The sequence below is a fragment of the Seriola dumerili genome, unplaced genomic scaffold, assembly GCF_002260705.1.
Source record: "Seriola dumerili isolate Sdu_G_001 unplaced genomic scaffold, Sdu_1.0 BDQW01000312.1, whole genome shotgun sequence".
NCBI classification, from domain to species: Eukaryota; Metazoa; Chordata; class Actinopteri; order Carangiformes; family Carangidae; genus Seriola; species Seriola dumerili.
The window spans coordinates 1423644-1435022 of NW_019174567.1; the positions used below are offsets into that span (position 1 = coordinate 1423644).

The window sequence follows — 11379 nt, forward strand, 5'->3', positions numbered from 1 at the left end:
GTCTAATAACAAATACAACAATAATAATAATGATAATAATAACAATAATAGTAATATTGATAATAATGATCTGTGTATTGTAACAGCATAGAAACGACATTAACATGCAGTGTAACAGTACTGTTAAATCTGTTAACTACAGTAATACTGTAGTAATATATAGTTATACTACAGCTGTACTACAGTAATATACAGTTATATGATGAAGAGCGTACTTCAGATTATGTATTAACTCACCTTGGTCTCGCGCATCTTCCGTGTGCGTCCTCGTGCTGTCTGTCTGGTAGTGAATGACGTCCTGCGGAGCGCGAGCGTGCCGGCGGAAGGTCACGTGTTTGCACAAAAACATGTCTGGGAACATCATTTATTCATCCTCCATCTTTAATTCATCACTTCACCCTTCACCCTTAACCCCCCCCCCCCCCCCCCCCCCCCCCGCTCTGAGGAAGTCTGAAGCTGATGATCAACAAGAACAGACAGAGGAGCCGCCTCCTCCTTTCCTTCACTACCTCCTCCTCTCCTTCACCACCTCCTCCTCTCCTTCACTACCTCCTCCTTTCCTTTACTACCTCCTCCTCTCCTTCACTACTTCCTCCTCTCCTTCACTACTTCCTCCTTTCCTTCACCACTTCCTCCTCTCCTTCACTACTTCCTCCTCTCCTTCACCACCTCCTCCTCTCCTTCACTACTTCCTCCTTTCCTTCACCACCTCCTCCTCTCCTTCCTTCTTCCTCCTCTCCTTCATTACCTCCTCTCCTTCACCTCCTCCTCCTTTCTTTCACTACTTCATCCTCTCCTTCACCACCTCCTTCTTTCCTTCACTACCTTCCCTCTCCTTCACTACCTCCTCTCCTTCATTACCTCGTCTCCTTCACTACCTCCTCTCCTTCATTACCTCCTCTCCTTCACCTCATCCGCTCCTTCACCTCCTCCTCCTTTCTTTCACTACTTCATCCTCTCCTTCACCACCTCCTTCTTTCCTTCACTACCTTCCCTCTCCTTCACCTCCTCCTCTCGGTCACTATTCCTCCTCTCCTTCACCCCCCTCCATTAAATCAGATCCACTTCACATTTAAATATGTTTATTGTTCATTTTTATAAAAGTTTGTTTTGTTTAAGGAATGTTTCCATGACGACGCCGACGCCGACGATTCGACGATGACTCAACAGACGAATAAGCTCCACCCGCTCTGCTGAGGGGGCGGAGTTAAAGCAGTTCTTCTCTCTGGTGAAGCAGATGCAAGCTGATTGGACATTCCTGTTGTCACGGTGATGGACGACCTTCACCGGCTCTTAATGCAGGAAGTTGTCACAGTTTTTCACAATAAAAGTCTGTCATTGAGGCTTCGTCCTGCAGCGTCAGTTCTTCCAGCGGATTTGCTGAAAGAGAAAAAACATTCAGTCACATGTTGACGGTGATGAAGATGAACATCATCCCTCCTCTTCCTCACCGGGTTGTCCAGGAGTTCGTTGATCTTCCTCTCCTCTGCTGATCCTCTCTCCACCTTCCCCCGGTATCCTAGCAACAGCTGCCGGTCCTTCAGGTCCCGGTACGTCTGATTGGCCCGGAGACACACCAGTAATCATGACATCTTGTCATTAACAGGTGTCAAGTTTCATAGCAGACAGTTTAAGCCCCGCCCTGAATGATTGTGATTGGTTTAAGGACTCACGTTGATGACGATGTCATGACATTTATGTTTCTGAGCCAGACTGATCCTGAGGTCGGCATCATCGATCAGCCCAACGTACTCCTGCAGCACCTGTCAATCACATGACACACCTGTACACCAATGACACAACTCCTCTCCCTTCCATTTAAATGCACAGTAATGTCCCACTATGGCCCCGCCCCCTCACCTGAGTGGGGGCGGAGTTTTTCTGCAGGATGTCGACGACTCGATGGAAGCTGAGTGGTGACTTCTTCCTGGTGAAGCCGAGCCAGTTCCTGCTGGTGAACAGAGCGTCCAGGTCCAACCACGCCTTTAGCTTTGCCCTCGCTGCTAATGCTGTCACAAAGTACTGCTTCTCTGAAATCTGAGGTCAAAGGTCAGTGGTTGTAGTTACTGACCCAGGTGACCAGAGACAATATTCAACATGTACATTTAAATACGAATTCTCACCCTGAAGGTGTGACGGATGTTCAGTGGACTGCTGTAAGTTCCCTGAAAAAGACATGAGACTCATTAACGACTTCTACTGTTTATTTGTCTCTGTATGTTCATATGTAAAAACACTGATCAGACACAACATTAAAACTGATAACGACTTAATTTTTTTAGACCTGACTATACTATGTTTTTATTCTTTACTATAATATCACGTTTTTTACTTTTTATTCCTTACTATACTATGATGTTTTTATAACTTTGAATGCCTTATGATACTGTTTTTTTTTTACTTTTCATGCCTTTCTATACTATGACGTGTTTATGCCCTTTATGCCTTACTCTACTATGACCTTTTTTTGACCTTTTATACCTCACTATAATATGACGATTTTATGTTTTACTATATTATGATGTTTTCGTGATTTACTAGACTATGACACTTTTTAATAAAAACTTTTTTATGCCTTGGTATACTATTCTTTTTCGACTTTTTATGCCTCACTATACTGTAACGTTTTTATGCCTTACTATGATGTTTATTTTGACTTTTTACACCTTACTCCAAAATTAAGTTTTTATGCCTCACTATATTATGACGTTTTTTTCTATGCCTCAGTATACTGGTGTTCTTATGACATAATACAGTATACCATGATGTTTTCTATGACATTCTTTACGACATAATATACTTTGACGTTTTTGTCATACTCATGCTCACATGCACTCAAAAATAAATACTATACTTGCATACATACATACATACATACATATTTACATCAATACAGAACTGCATACATGCTTACATATATACAAGCCTAATCACATAATTGCAGACATACATACATCAAGCCACATATGACACATGCTTACATACATACAAATACTTACATACAGACATATTTACATAAACACACACATCCTTACAAACAATACACCAATACACAGATGCATACACACGCTTACATACATGTATATATGTGTATGTGTGTATGTATGTATTCATGTATGCATGTAAGCATTTATGTCTACTGTATATGTCAATAAGAACTGACCTCAGATTCAGTGTAGTGGTAAAAGCAGCAGTAGTACAGTGTGGTGATGAGCGGCATGTTGAGGATCGAAGCTCTTCTGGGAAACTTCTGGAAGACTTCCACCTTCCCGCCACGCTCAGCCTGCCGGTCTGTTGCCTATTAACAAAACAGAGCAGAAACCATGATGGAAACAGAGTTGGTTCAAACCCAACTCTGTTTCATTCATGATTTCTGCTCTCAGTGTGAACTGGGTTAAAAACTGGGATATTTCTTCACAGTCTCCTTAAACAGAGCAGGTCCCAAAGAGAAGAGAAAGCTAGTTGTGGAGCAGGTTCGTAGACAGGAGGAAATATTAAGGGGTGCAAAGGCAGTGGCTCAGGCTAAGCAGGGACAGTGGTTGAAATGGGAAGGTGTAGACAAGAAAAAGCTTAGCTGGAAAGAGCTGTGGAGTATGGAGGAAAGTAGTATTAGATTTTTGATAGGGGCAACATATGATGTATTGCCAACTCCCCAGAACCTAAAACTCTGGGTAAATGGAGACCCATTATGTTCATTGTGTTCAGGTACTGCAACTTTAAAGCACATTTTGTCAGGCTGTAAGGTTAGTCTGTCGCAAGGCCGGTATACGTGGCGACATAACAAGGTTTTAAAAAGCTTAGCTGCAGGAATTGAAGACTTACGGAGGCAGGCAAATTTAAGAGGGCCTAAAATAAAGAGAGTTGCAATCAAGTTTGTTCAAGAGGGAGAGAAAGTTGGTAAGATAGCAAGGAGGCAAGGCAGCTTAGAGGATGCTTGTGATTGGGAAATGCAGGTAGATTTAGGAGGAAAGCTTGTTGTTCCCCAGGAAATAGCCAGTACAAAGCTAAGGCCTGACATAGTCTTGTGGTCTAGGAGTAGAATGAAAGTATATTTCATAGAGCTGACTGTTCCATGGGAGGCTTCAGTTGAAGAAGCATATGAAAGGAAAAAGCTCAGGTATTTTTTCACAGGTAGAGTTAGGGGCAGAAGCAGAGCAGCGAGGATGGAAAGTTAGGATTTGTCCAGTGGAAGTAGGATGTAGAGGATTTGTAGCAAGGTCTGTTGTCTCTTTGGTGAGGGAGTTAGGAGGAAGTGGACAGAGTGTGAGGAAAATAGTAAAAGACATCAGATGAGGCAGTAAGTCCAACACAACAGAACAGAACTGTTTAGGGGAGTTTTTGTTTGCTGAATCTGCTAGTGTGTTTTGTCCGAGTTGATGATGTTAAAGGGGAAAAAAGTGGTGGTGTGAGGAGCAGTAATGGCTGGCATTAGGGGAGTGACTCTGGGACGCCAGTGATCACTGTCTAGCCTCCTGGAGGTGTCGTGGGACCAACTAGACGAAACACTGGTGAAAGGAGGTTCCCACCTGATGACCCCAAAGACATGTTAGTTATCACTGCTCATTAGTCTGTATAGCCAAATTAATACTTATCATAGGACTTAGGATGTTAAGCTTAGGGAGCTATTCACTGAGTCTGGTCCATTTTCTGTAGCACAAGTTTCTTGTGTTTACCTTAAATTAAAAACAGGTGATACAATGTAAAAACAAAAAAATAATGTTATGATTTAAAGCAGTTTAAAGTCTCTGACCTCGATAATGATCTGTCTCTCCATAAGAGTGTAGTGGTCCTGAACATGAGCTGAGTCCTCTGGAGAAAATGGAAGGCTGAAAACAAACAATGGTTTCAAACAAAAGAAAACCACCAGTAAACATCCAACAGTAAACAACCACCAGTAAACATCCAACAGAAAACAACCAACAGAAAACAACCAACAGAAAACATCCAACAGTAAACATCCAACAGTAAACAACCAACAGAAAACAACCAACAGTAAACAACCAACAGTAAACAACCAACAGTAAACAACCAACAGAAAACAACCAACGGTAAAAATCCAACGGTAAACAGCCACCAGTAAACATCCAACAGTAAACAACCACCAGTAAGCAACCAACAGTAAACAACCAACAGAAAACATGCAACAGAAAACAACCAAGAGAAAACAACCAACAGTAAACAACCAACAGAAAACATGCAACAGAAAACAACCAACAGAAAACAACCAACAGTAAACAACCAACAGTAAACAACCAACAGTAAACAACCACCAGTAAACATGCAACAGTAAACAACCACCAGTAAACATGCAACAGTAAACAACCAACAGAAAACATCCAACAGAAAACAACCAACAGAAAACATCCAACAGAAAACAACCAACAGAAAACAACCAACAGTAAACAACCACCAGTAAACATGCAACAGTAAACAACCACCAGTAAACATGCAACAGTAAACAACCAACAGAAAACATCCAACAGAAAACAACCAACAGAAAACAACCAACAGTAAACATCCAACAGAAAACAACCAACAGAAAACAACCAACAGTAAACAACCAACAGTAAACAACCACCAGTCAACATTAAACTGTACGTCAGTCTGCTGTAAGATGCAGGTGTCACTCACCTGAGGCAGCTCTTCAGGAAGTCCCTCCTCTTGTTTTCATCTGCGATGCTCAGGTGTTCTTTATACTGCAGCAGCTGTCGCCATGGAAACAGAAAGGAAATTAATCTTCCTGTCAATCCTGAGGCCTGTACTACAAAGCAAGTCTAACATACCCAGAATAACTTTTATTTATCTGGCTTGACTGAACCTAACATTGACTGTCCTGATCACCTGTACCACAAAGCAGGTTAGCACCTGGCTCAGTTAACCCCGGGTTTACCTGTCCGGCTACGAGCGCGTTCATGTGAAAGAGGCAGAGTTTTAATTATAAGCAACATCATCTGAACCATGAATAAAGTTCTTAATATGATATGAGTAAACACGCTGACACCTGCAGATTAGTTCAGTTATAGCAACGTCCAACAGTGACATTCAACGAGGTGAAATGTAAACAATATGATCACATGACTGGAATAAAAAATATTATTTCAAGGTCAAATATAATTTCTGTTAAAGTCAGACTAAAGATATAATGTAATAAGTGAATTAATTATCTTCACGTTTGAGTATTTTCGCTCTTGAGTCTGATGATGAACAAACTGTTCTGAACATGTGATGCAGAGAAAACAGTTAAAGTTCATGTCAGACTGTTTCTGCTGCAGAGGAGAGGAAGAGGAGAGAAAGAGGAGAGGAAGAGGAGAGGAAGAGTAGAGAAAGAGGAGAGGAAGAGGAGAGGAAGAGGAGAGGAAGAGGAGAGAAAGAGGAGAGGAAGAGGAGAGGAAGAGGAGGAGAGGAAGAGGAGAGGAAGAGTAGAGAAAGAGGAGAGGAAGAGGAAAGGAGAGAAAGAGGAGAGGAAGAGGAGAGGAAGAGTAGAGACAGAGGAGAGGAAGAGGAGAGGAGAGGAAGAGGAGAGGAAGAGTAGAGAAAGAGGAGAGGAAGAGGAGGAGAGGAAGAGTAGAGAAAGAGGAGAGGAAGAGGAGGAGAGGAAGAGGAGAGGAAGAGTAGAGAAAGAGGAGAGGAAGAGTAGAGAAAGAGGAGAGGAAGAGGAGAGGAAGAGGAGGAGAGGAAGAGTAGAGGAAGAGTAGAGAAAGAGGAGAGGAAGAGGAAAGGAGAGAAAGAGGAGAGGAAGAGGAGAGGAAGAGTAGAGACAGAGGAGAGGAAGAGGAGAGGAGAGAAAGAGGAGAGGAAGAGGAGAGGAAGAGTAGAGACAGAGGAGAGGAAGAGGAGAGGAGAGGAAGAGGAGAGAAAGAGGAGAGGAAGAGGAAGAGGAGAGGAAGAGGAGGGGAGAGGAAGAGGAGAGGAGAGGAGGAGAGGAAGAGGAGGAGAAGAGTAGAGAAAGAGGAGAGGAAGAGGAGAGGAGAGGAAGAGGAGAGGAAGAGGAGAGGAAGAGGAGAGGAGAGAAAGAGGAGAGGAGAGGAAGAGGAGAGGAGAGGAAGAGGAGAGGAAGAGGAGGAGAGTAGTTGAAATGTTCATTCTAATGATGAAATAATTAACAGTGAGACTAATTGTTCTAATCAAAGACATCAGAGGTTCAGGTTTCTCTCCAGTCGTGTCACAGAGTCTCCTCATGTTGTTCTGAGCTCAATGATGAAGAGGAGAGTAAAAGCTTCATCACTGGCAGGAATCCTCCATTAAAGAATCTGTGTTCAGGTCAAATGAAGATCTGACAGTGATTAGATTTTATTTAGTGATAAACTGTGAATTCTGCAGAAGCTTTGGTTTAAAACCAGAGAGACACATGGAAAGACTCAAACAGGAAAACGATTCCACTGATCTATATGTTATATCTACTGATCGTTATTATTGATCACTTTATTGTGAACTCTTTTGTCCCTGTCAGGATCCTGTAGGAATGATGACTCAGTTTTTCCAGTGATCTGATTGGTCAGTAGTTTGGCTGTTGACAGGTTCTGATCTGATCCTCTAAGTTAACCTGCGCTGGAGCAGGTTAACTTACCTGCGCTGGAGCAGGTCAGGAGTTCACCATCAGTTACCATGGTGATTTACCTCGGTCCTGTCGTAGGACTGAAAGACTGAAAACACAGACTTAAACCTGAAGTGACCTCGATAACCTCAGATCCTGCTTCGTAGTACAGGCCTCTGATGATGTACTGCTGCTGTGTTAGTACTGTGTACTACTACTGGTACTGCTGCTGTGTTAGCAGTGTGAACTACGTACCGCCACGTCCTCCGTCCTGCCCAGAGCTCTGAGGATGAACAGAGAAAGGAATGTAAACACACTGTTAACATGAGTCCAGGTGTACACACAGATACAGAACAGGTGTGAACACCTGAGCAGCTCCAGCAGCAGCCTCTGGTCTCTGGTTTCAGTCAGGTAGTGGATGAAATGTCTCAGAGCCGTCTGTCTGGACTCCAGCTCCCGAAACAAAACCTCTGAACACAAAAACACAAAGTATCAGACCTTATACAGAGAGGTCTGATCCAGGATCAGGACTGATTGATCCAGAGTCTGAACTAACTGATCCATGATCAGGACCAGCTGACTCACCTTTACTCAGAGTCCTCTTCAAATAAATCAACACCTGAAAAACAACTTTGTGGTCAGTTGTCTTCATTAAGTTATTAATAAATTTCATAGATTAATGTGATTGTTGTAAATCTGATTGTAAATAAAGTTACAGCAGTGATGACATTTCCATCATGAGCGCTGACGCCGAAATCCAGCAGCAAAAGTTTGTCCTGCAGAGACCGAAACTTCTCCAGAGAAACAGCCTGAAGTACACAAGCACAGTACAAATACACAGTAATACTGCAACACTGCTCTGTGTTTCTGTACATTCATGCTGAAAAGGAAAAGTGTTTCCCTGTAATGATACAGCAGCTTGTCACCTGTCAAAGCCAGGTGAGCCATATACAGGTGTTCTTACCTTTCCCTGCTGCATTCTGTGAACCGTCTCCTCAGGCGACCAGTCACTGACGAAATCCTGACATCACAACATGATGACATCATCATTAGCACAGCAGAAAAACAAAACGGATTTTCAGACTGTCTGTAATCAGATTATCAGTCTTCTTGTTACCTTGTATTCAGATTTGGGTTTTCGGAGCTCTGGAGCGTAAAGCCTGACAGACGTGTCGCTGAGCGCTAAAACACAATGACATCAGCATCAGTCTGTCACTCACTCGGTCACTCTGTCATTCAGTCACTCCTTCACTCAGTCATTCATCTATCTGAAACTCACGGTCAGTGAAGGTCTGGAAGTTTCCTCCTCTAGTTTTTCCTGCTGAGAAACAGATTAAACCTTCAGTCTGTGAACACATGAATCTGAGTCATGTGACCTGATCGCCTACTCACCTTTAAACAGAGAGCTCAGGGAGTATCCTGAATGACTCTTGCTGATGGTCGGGGTGTCAGTGTTGATTTTGGGGAAGGCGGGTTCTCTGTCTGTCCTCTGATTGGACGCTGCTGTCTCTCTGACTGACCAGGAAATACCTGAGGATGCACAGGAGAGTCACGTACACCCTTCAGCCAATCACAGCTCAGCATTCTGCAAAGATGTTAACCATAATAGCAGTGATGATTTCTTACTCCCGACGGGTTCTCCGCTCCAGCTGACCCTCTCCACATCATCTTCATCGTCGTCTTCCTCCACAAGTCTGCGAATGCTGTTCACTGCCTGCTTCGACTCTTTTAACTGACAGAGACAAACATCATCACACAGGTGTCACTGACACATCTGGAAATACAGGTGTATCTATTACACACCTGGAAACACAGGTACTGACGCACCTGGAAACACAGGTGTATCTATGACACACCTGGAAACACAGTTACAGATGCACCTGGAAACACAGGTGTCACTGACACACCTGGAAACACAGGTGTATCTATTACACACCTGGAAACACAGGTACTGACGCACCTGGAAACACAGGTGTATCTATGACACACCTGGAAACACAGGTACAGACGCACCCGGAAACACAGGTGTCACTGACACACCTGGAAACACAGGTAATATAGTAAGGACGGGCCACACTAACAGACTCTCTCATTCATCATTTTCCAAGAGAACTGATTGATCAGGAGGCGGAGCTCTGATATGTGTTGATCTGTTATTTCGAACAGGTGTGCAGCATGAGTTACCACGGTGATGTACCATGTAACTCTCCATCTGAAGTTACCTCGTTAACCTCAAATTCTGCTCTGCAGGTCTCTGACCGGTGCGGGTCTGTGGACTGTGCAGGTCTCTGATACAGTTTCAGTCTCCAAACTGGACCCTGAACCTTCTGACAAACAACTGGACCTCCTCAGAAACAGGACTGAGTCCTGAGCCTGGACATGGCTCCAACACCATGATGAGTGTCCGGGTCAGTCTTGAGGAGTCAGACTACATGGACCAGACTCTCAACACCCACAAGAACCAAGACCCAAGAACTGAGATCACTGTGGACCTGAGGTGGACTCAGACCTGTGGACAGGTGTTAATCAGAGCTGTACACTATGAGACCAGTTTCAGACCCAGGTCAGCCTGGATCCAGGTGTGTGCAGGACCAGGTTTGTCCAGGTGTATGCAGGACGAGGTGTTACCCTGCTGTACTCGTCGTCTTCATCGTCAAAGGTGAACGCTTTAAACTTGGAGCTGTTCCAGTAGTCTTCCTCATCGGCTTTACTCTTCATCATCTGCACACACAACAAACTTTATTTATACTGTCAGTATCAACAATTAGCTTCTATGTTAGATTCTACTGCTAACACACCGGATTATCAAAACTAATTTTCTCACGTTAGCAACAATTTATCTGATGTCCAAGTGTGTGTGCAGGTGTGTACTCTACGTGTATTTTGTTTATTTCTGGCTGCAGCAGGCTAGTTAGCATGCTAGCAGGCTAACAGAAACGTAAGGATTTAACGCTTTGTTTCACTGACAAACGGCGGGAACAGTGACGTCAGCAAAATATTTAAAGCTGTAAATTGAACTGACAGATCAAAAACCTTCGAGTATAAAACTGATAATCGATCAAAATTGATCAGCTGTTCATACCTTCAGCTGCAGCGGCTTCTCTTCTTCTTCGTCTTCTCTGACGGAGGCTGCACGGCTTCCGGTCCGCGCTGGCTATTGGGAGTTGTAGTCAAGCGCTGTGGACTGAAACCAGCTGTGTACACTGTTTGGAGGTACTTGTACTCAGATGACGTGAGTACCTCCTAGTTTGACTACTTGTACTGCAGTACTTCCTCTGACAACTGCATGTAAAAGTACTTCTACTTCCACTGCATTATTCGAACCGTTTGCTTTTTCTCTCAAGCACATGAAGCGCCCAGGCTGTGTTCCTCTCTCTGTCCCTTCTCCTTCTCTTTCTCCTCCCTGTTCCTCCCTGCAGCTCCTCCCGCCTCCAGAGATGTAGAGTCTGGACCTGCAGCTGCAAACCAGCTACTGCTCCATGATCCTGTTTAACTCCTGCTGCTAAATCTGCTAAAATTTACTGTAATTATCAATGATTATTATTAATGTTATTAGCTGTCAATACTACTGTTATCAGTAGGAGCACTACAGTACTGCTGCTACTGTCACTATTATTCATATTGTTATTCCTGTACTTCCTTGTTCTTTTCCCCTCTCTCTCTCTCTCTTTCTCTCTCTCAACCCCCACGCTCTCCACATGCTCTCTCTCTCTCTCTCTCTCTAAGCCAACCGGTTGAAGCAGATGGCTCCGCCCACCCTGAGTCCGGTTCTGCTTGATGTTAAAAGGAAGTCTGTCCTTGCAGCCTAGTGCTGCACTCTGTGGGAGTTGTTGCGTCTCTGTAAA

At 43.7% G+C, this 11379-nt stretch overlaps 1 protein-coding gene across 3 annotated transcripts; it reads right to left on the minus strand.

Moving 5' to 3' along the window:
* Positions 1-1093: 1093 nt before the first annotated feature.
* On the minus strand, positions 1094-10647 carry vipas39 (VPS33B interacting protein, apical-basolateral polarity regulator, spe-39 homolog). Of its 3 annotated transcripts, none has more exons than XM_022758940.1 (19): positions 10617-10647; positions 10163-10255; positions 9161-9266; positions 8927-9064; positions 8814-8852; positions 8652-8716; positions 8499-8555; positions 8251-8343; positions 8120-8153; positions 7902-8004; positions 7790-7817; positions 5632-5705; positions 4751-4826; positions 3164-3298; positions 2124-2165; positions 1861-2037; positions 1674-1763; positions 1452-1556; positions 1094-1380 (listed from the first exon to the last, which is right to left on the minus strand). In XM_022758940.1, the coding sequence occupies exons 2-19, from the start codon at positions 10253-10255 to the stop codon at positions 1360-1362; spliced, it is 1476 nt and encodes a 491-aa protein (XP_022614661.1). In that variant the 5' UTR covers positions 10617-10647; the 3' UTR covers positions 1094-1359. The 3 variants fall into 3 exon arrangements, 2 of the variants coding, with proteins under 2 accessions (XP_022614661.1, XP_022614660.1); XM_022758939.1 differs by having other exon boundaries at positions 8814-8855; XR_002665509.1 differs by lacking the exon at positions 1094-1380 and having other exon boundaries at positions 1465-1556; positions 1674-1783; positions 8814-8855.
* Positions 10648-11379: the final 732 nt, after the last annotated feature.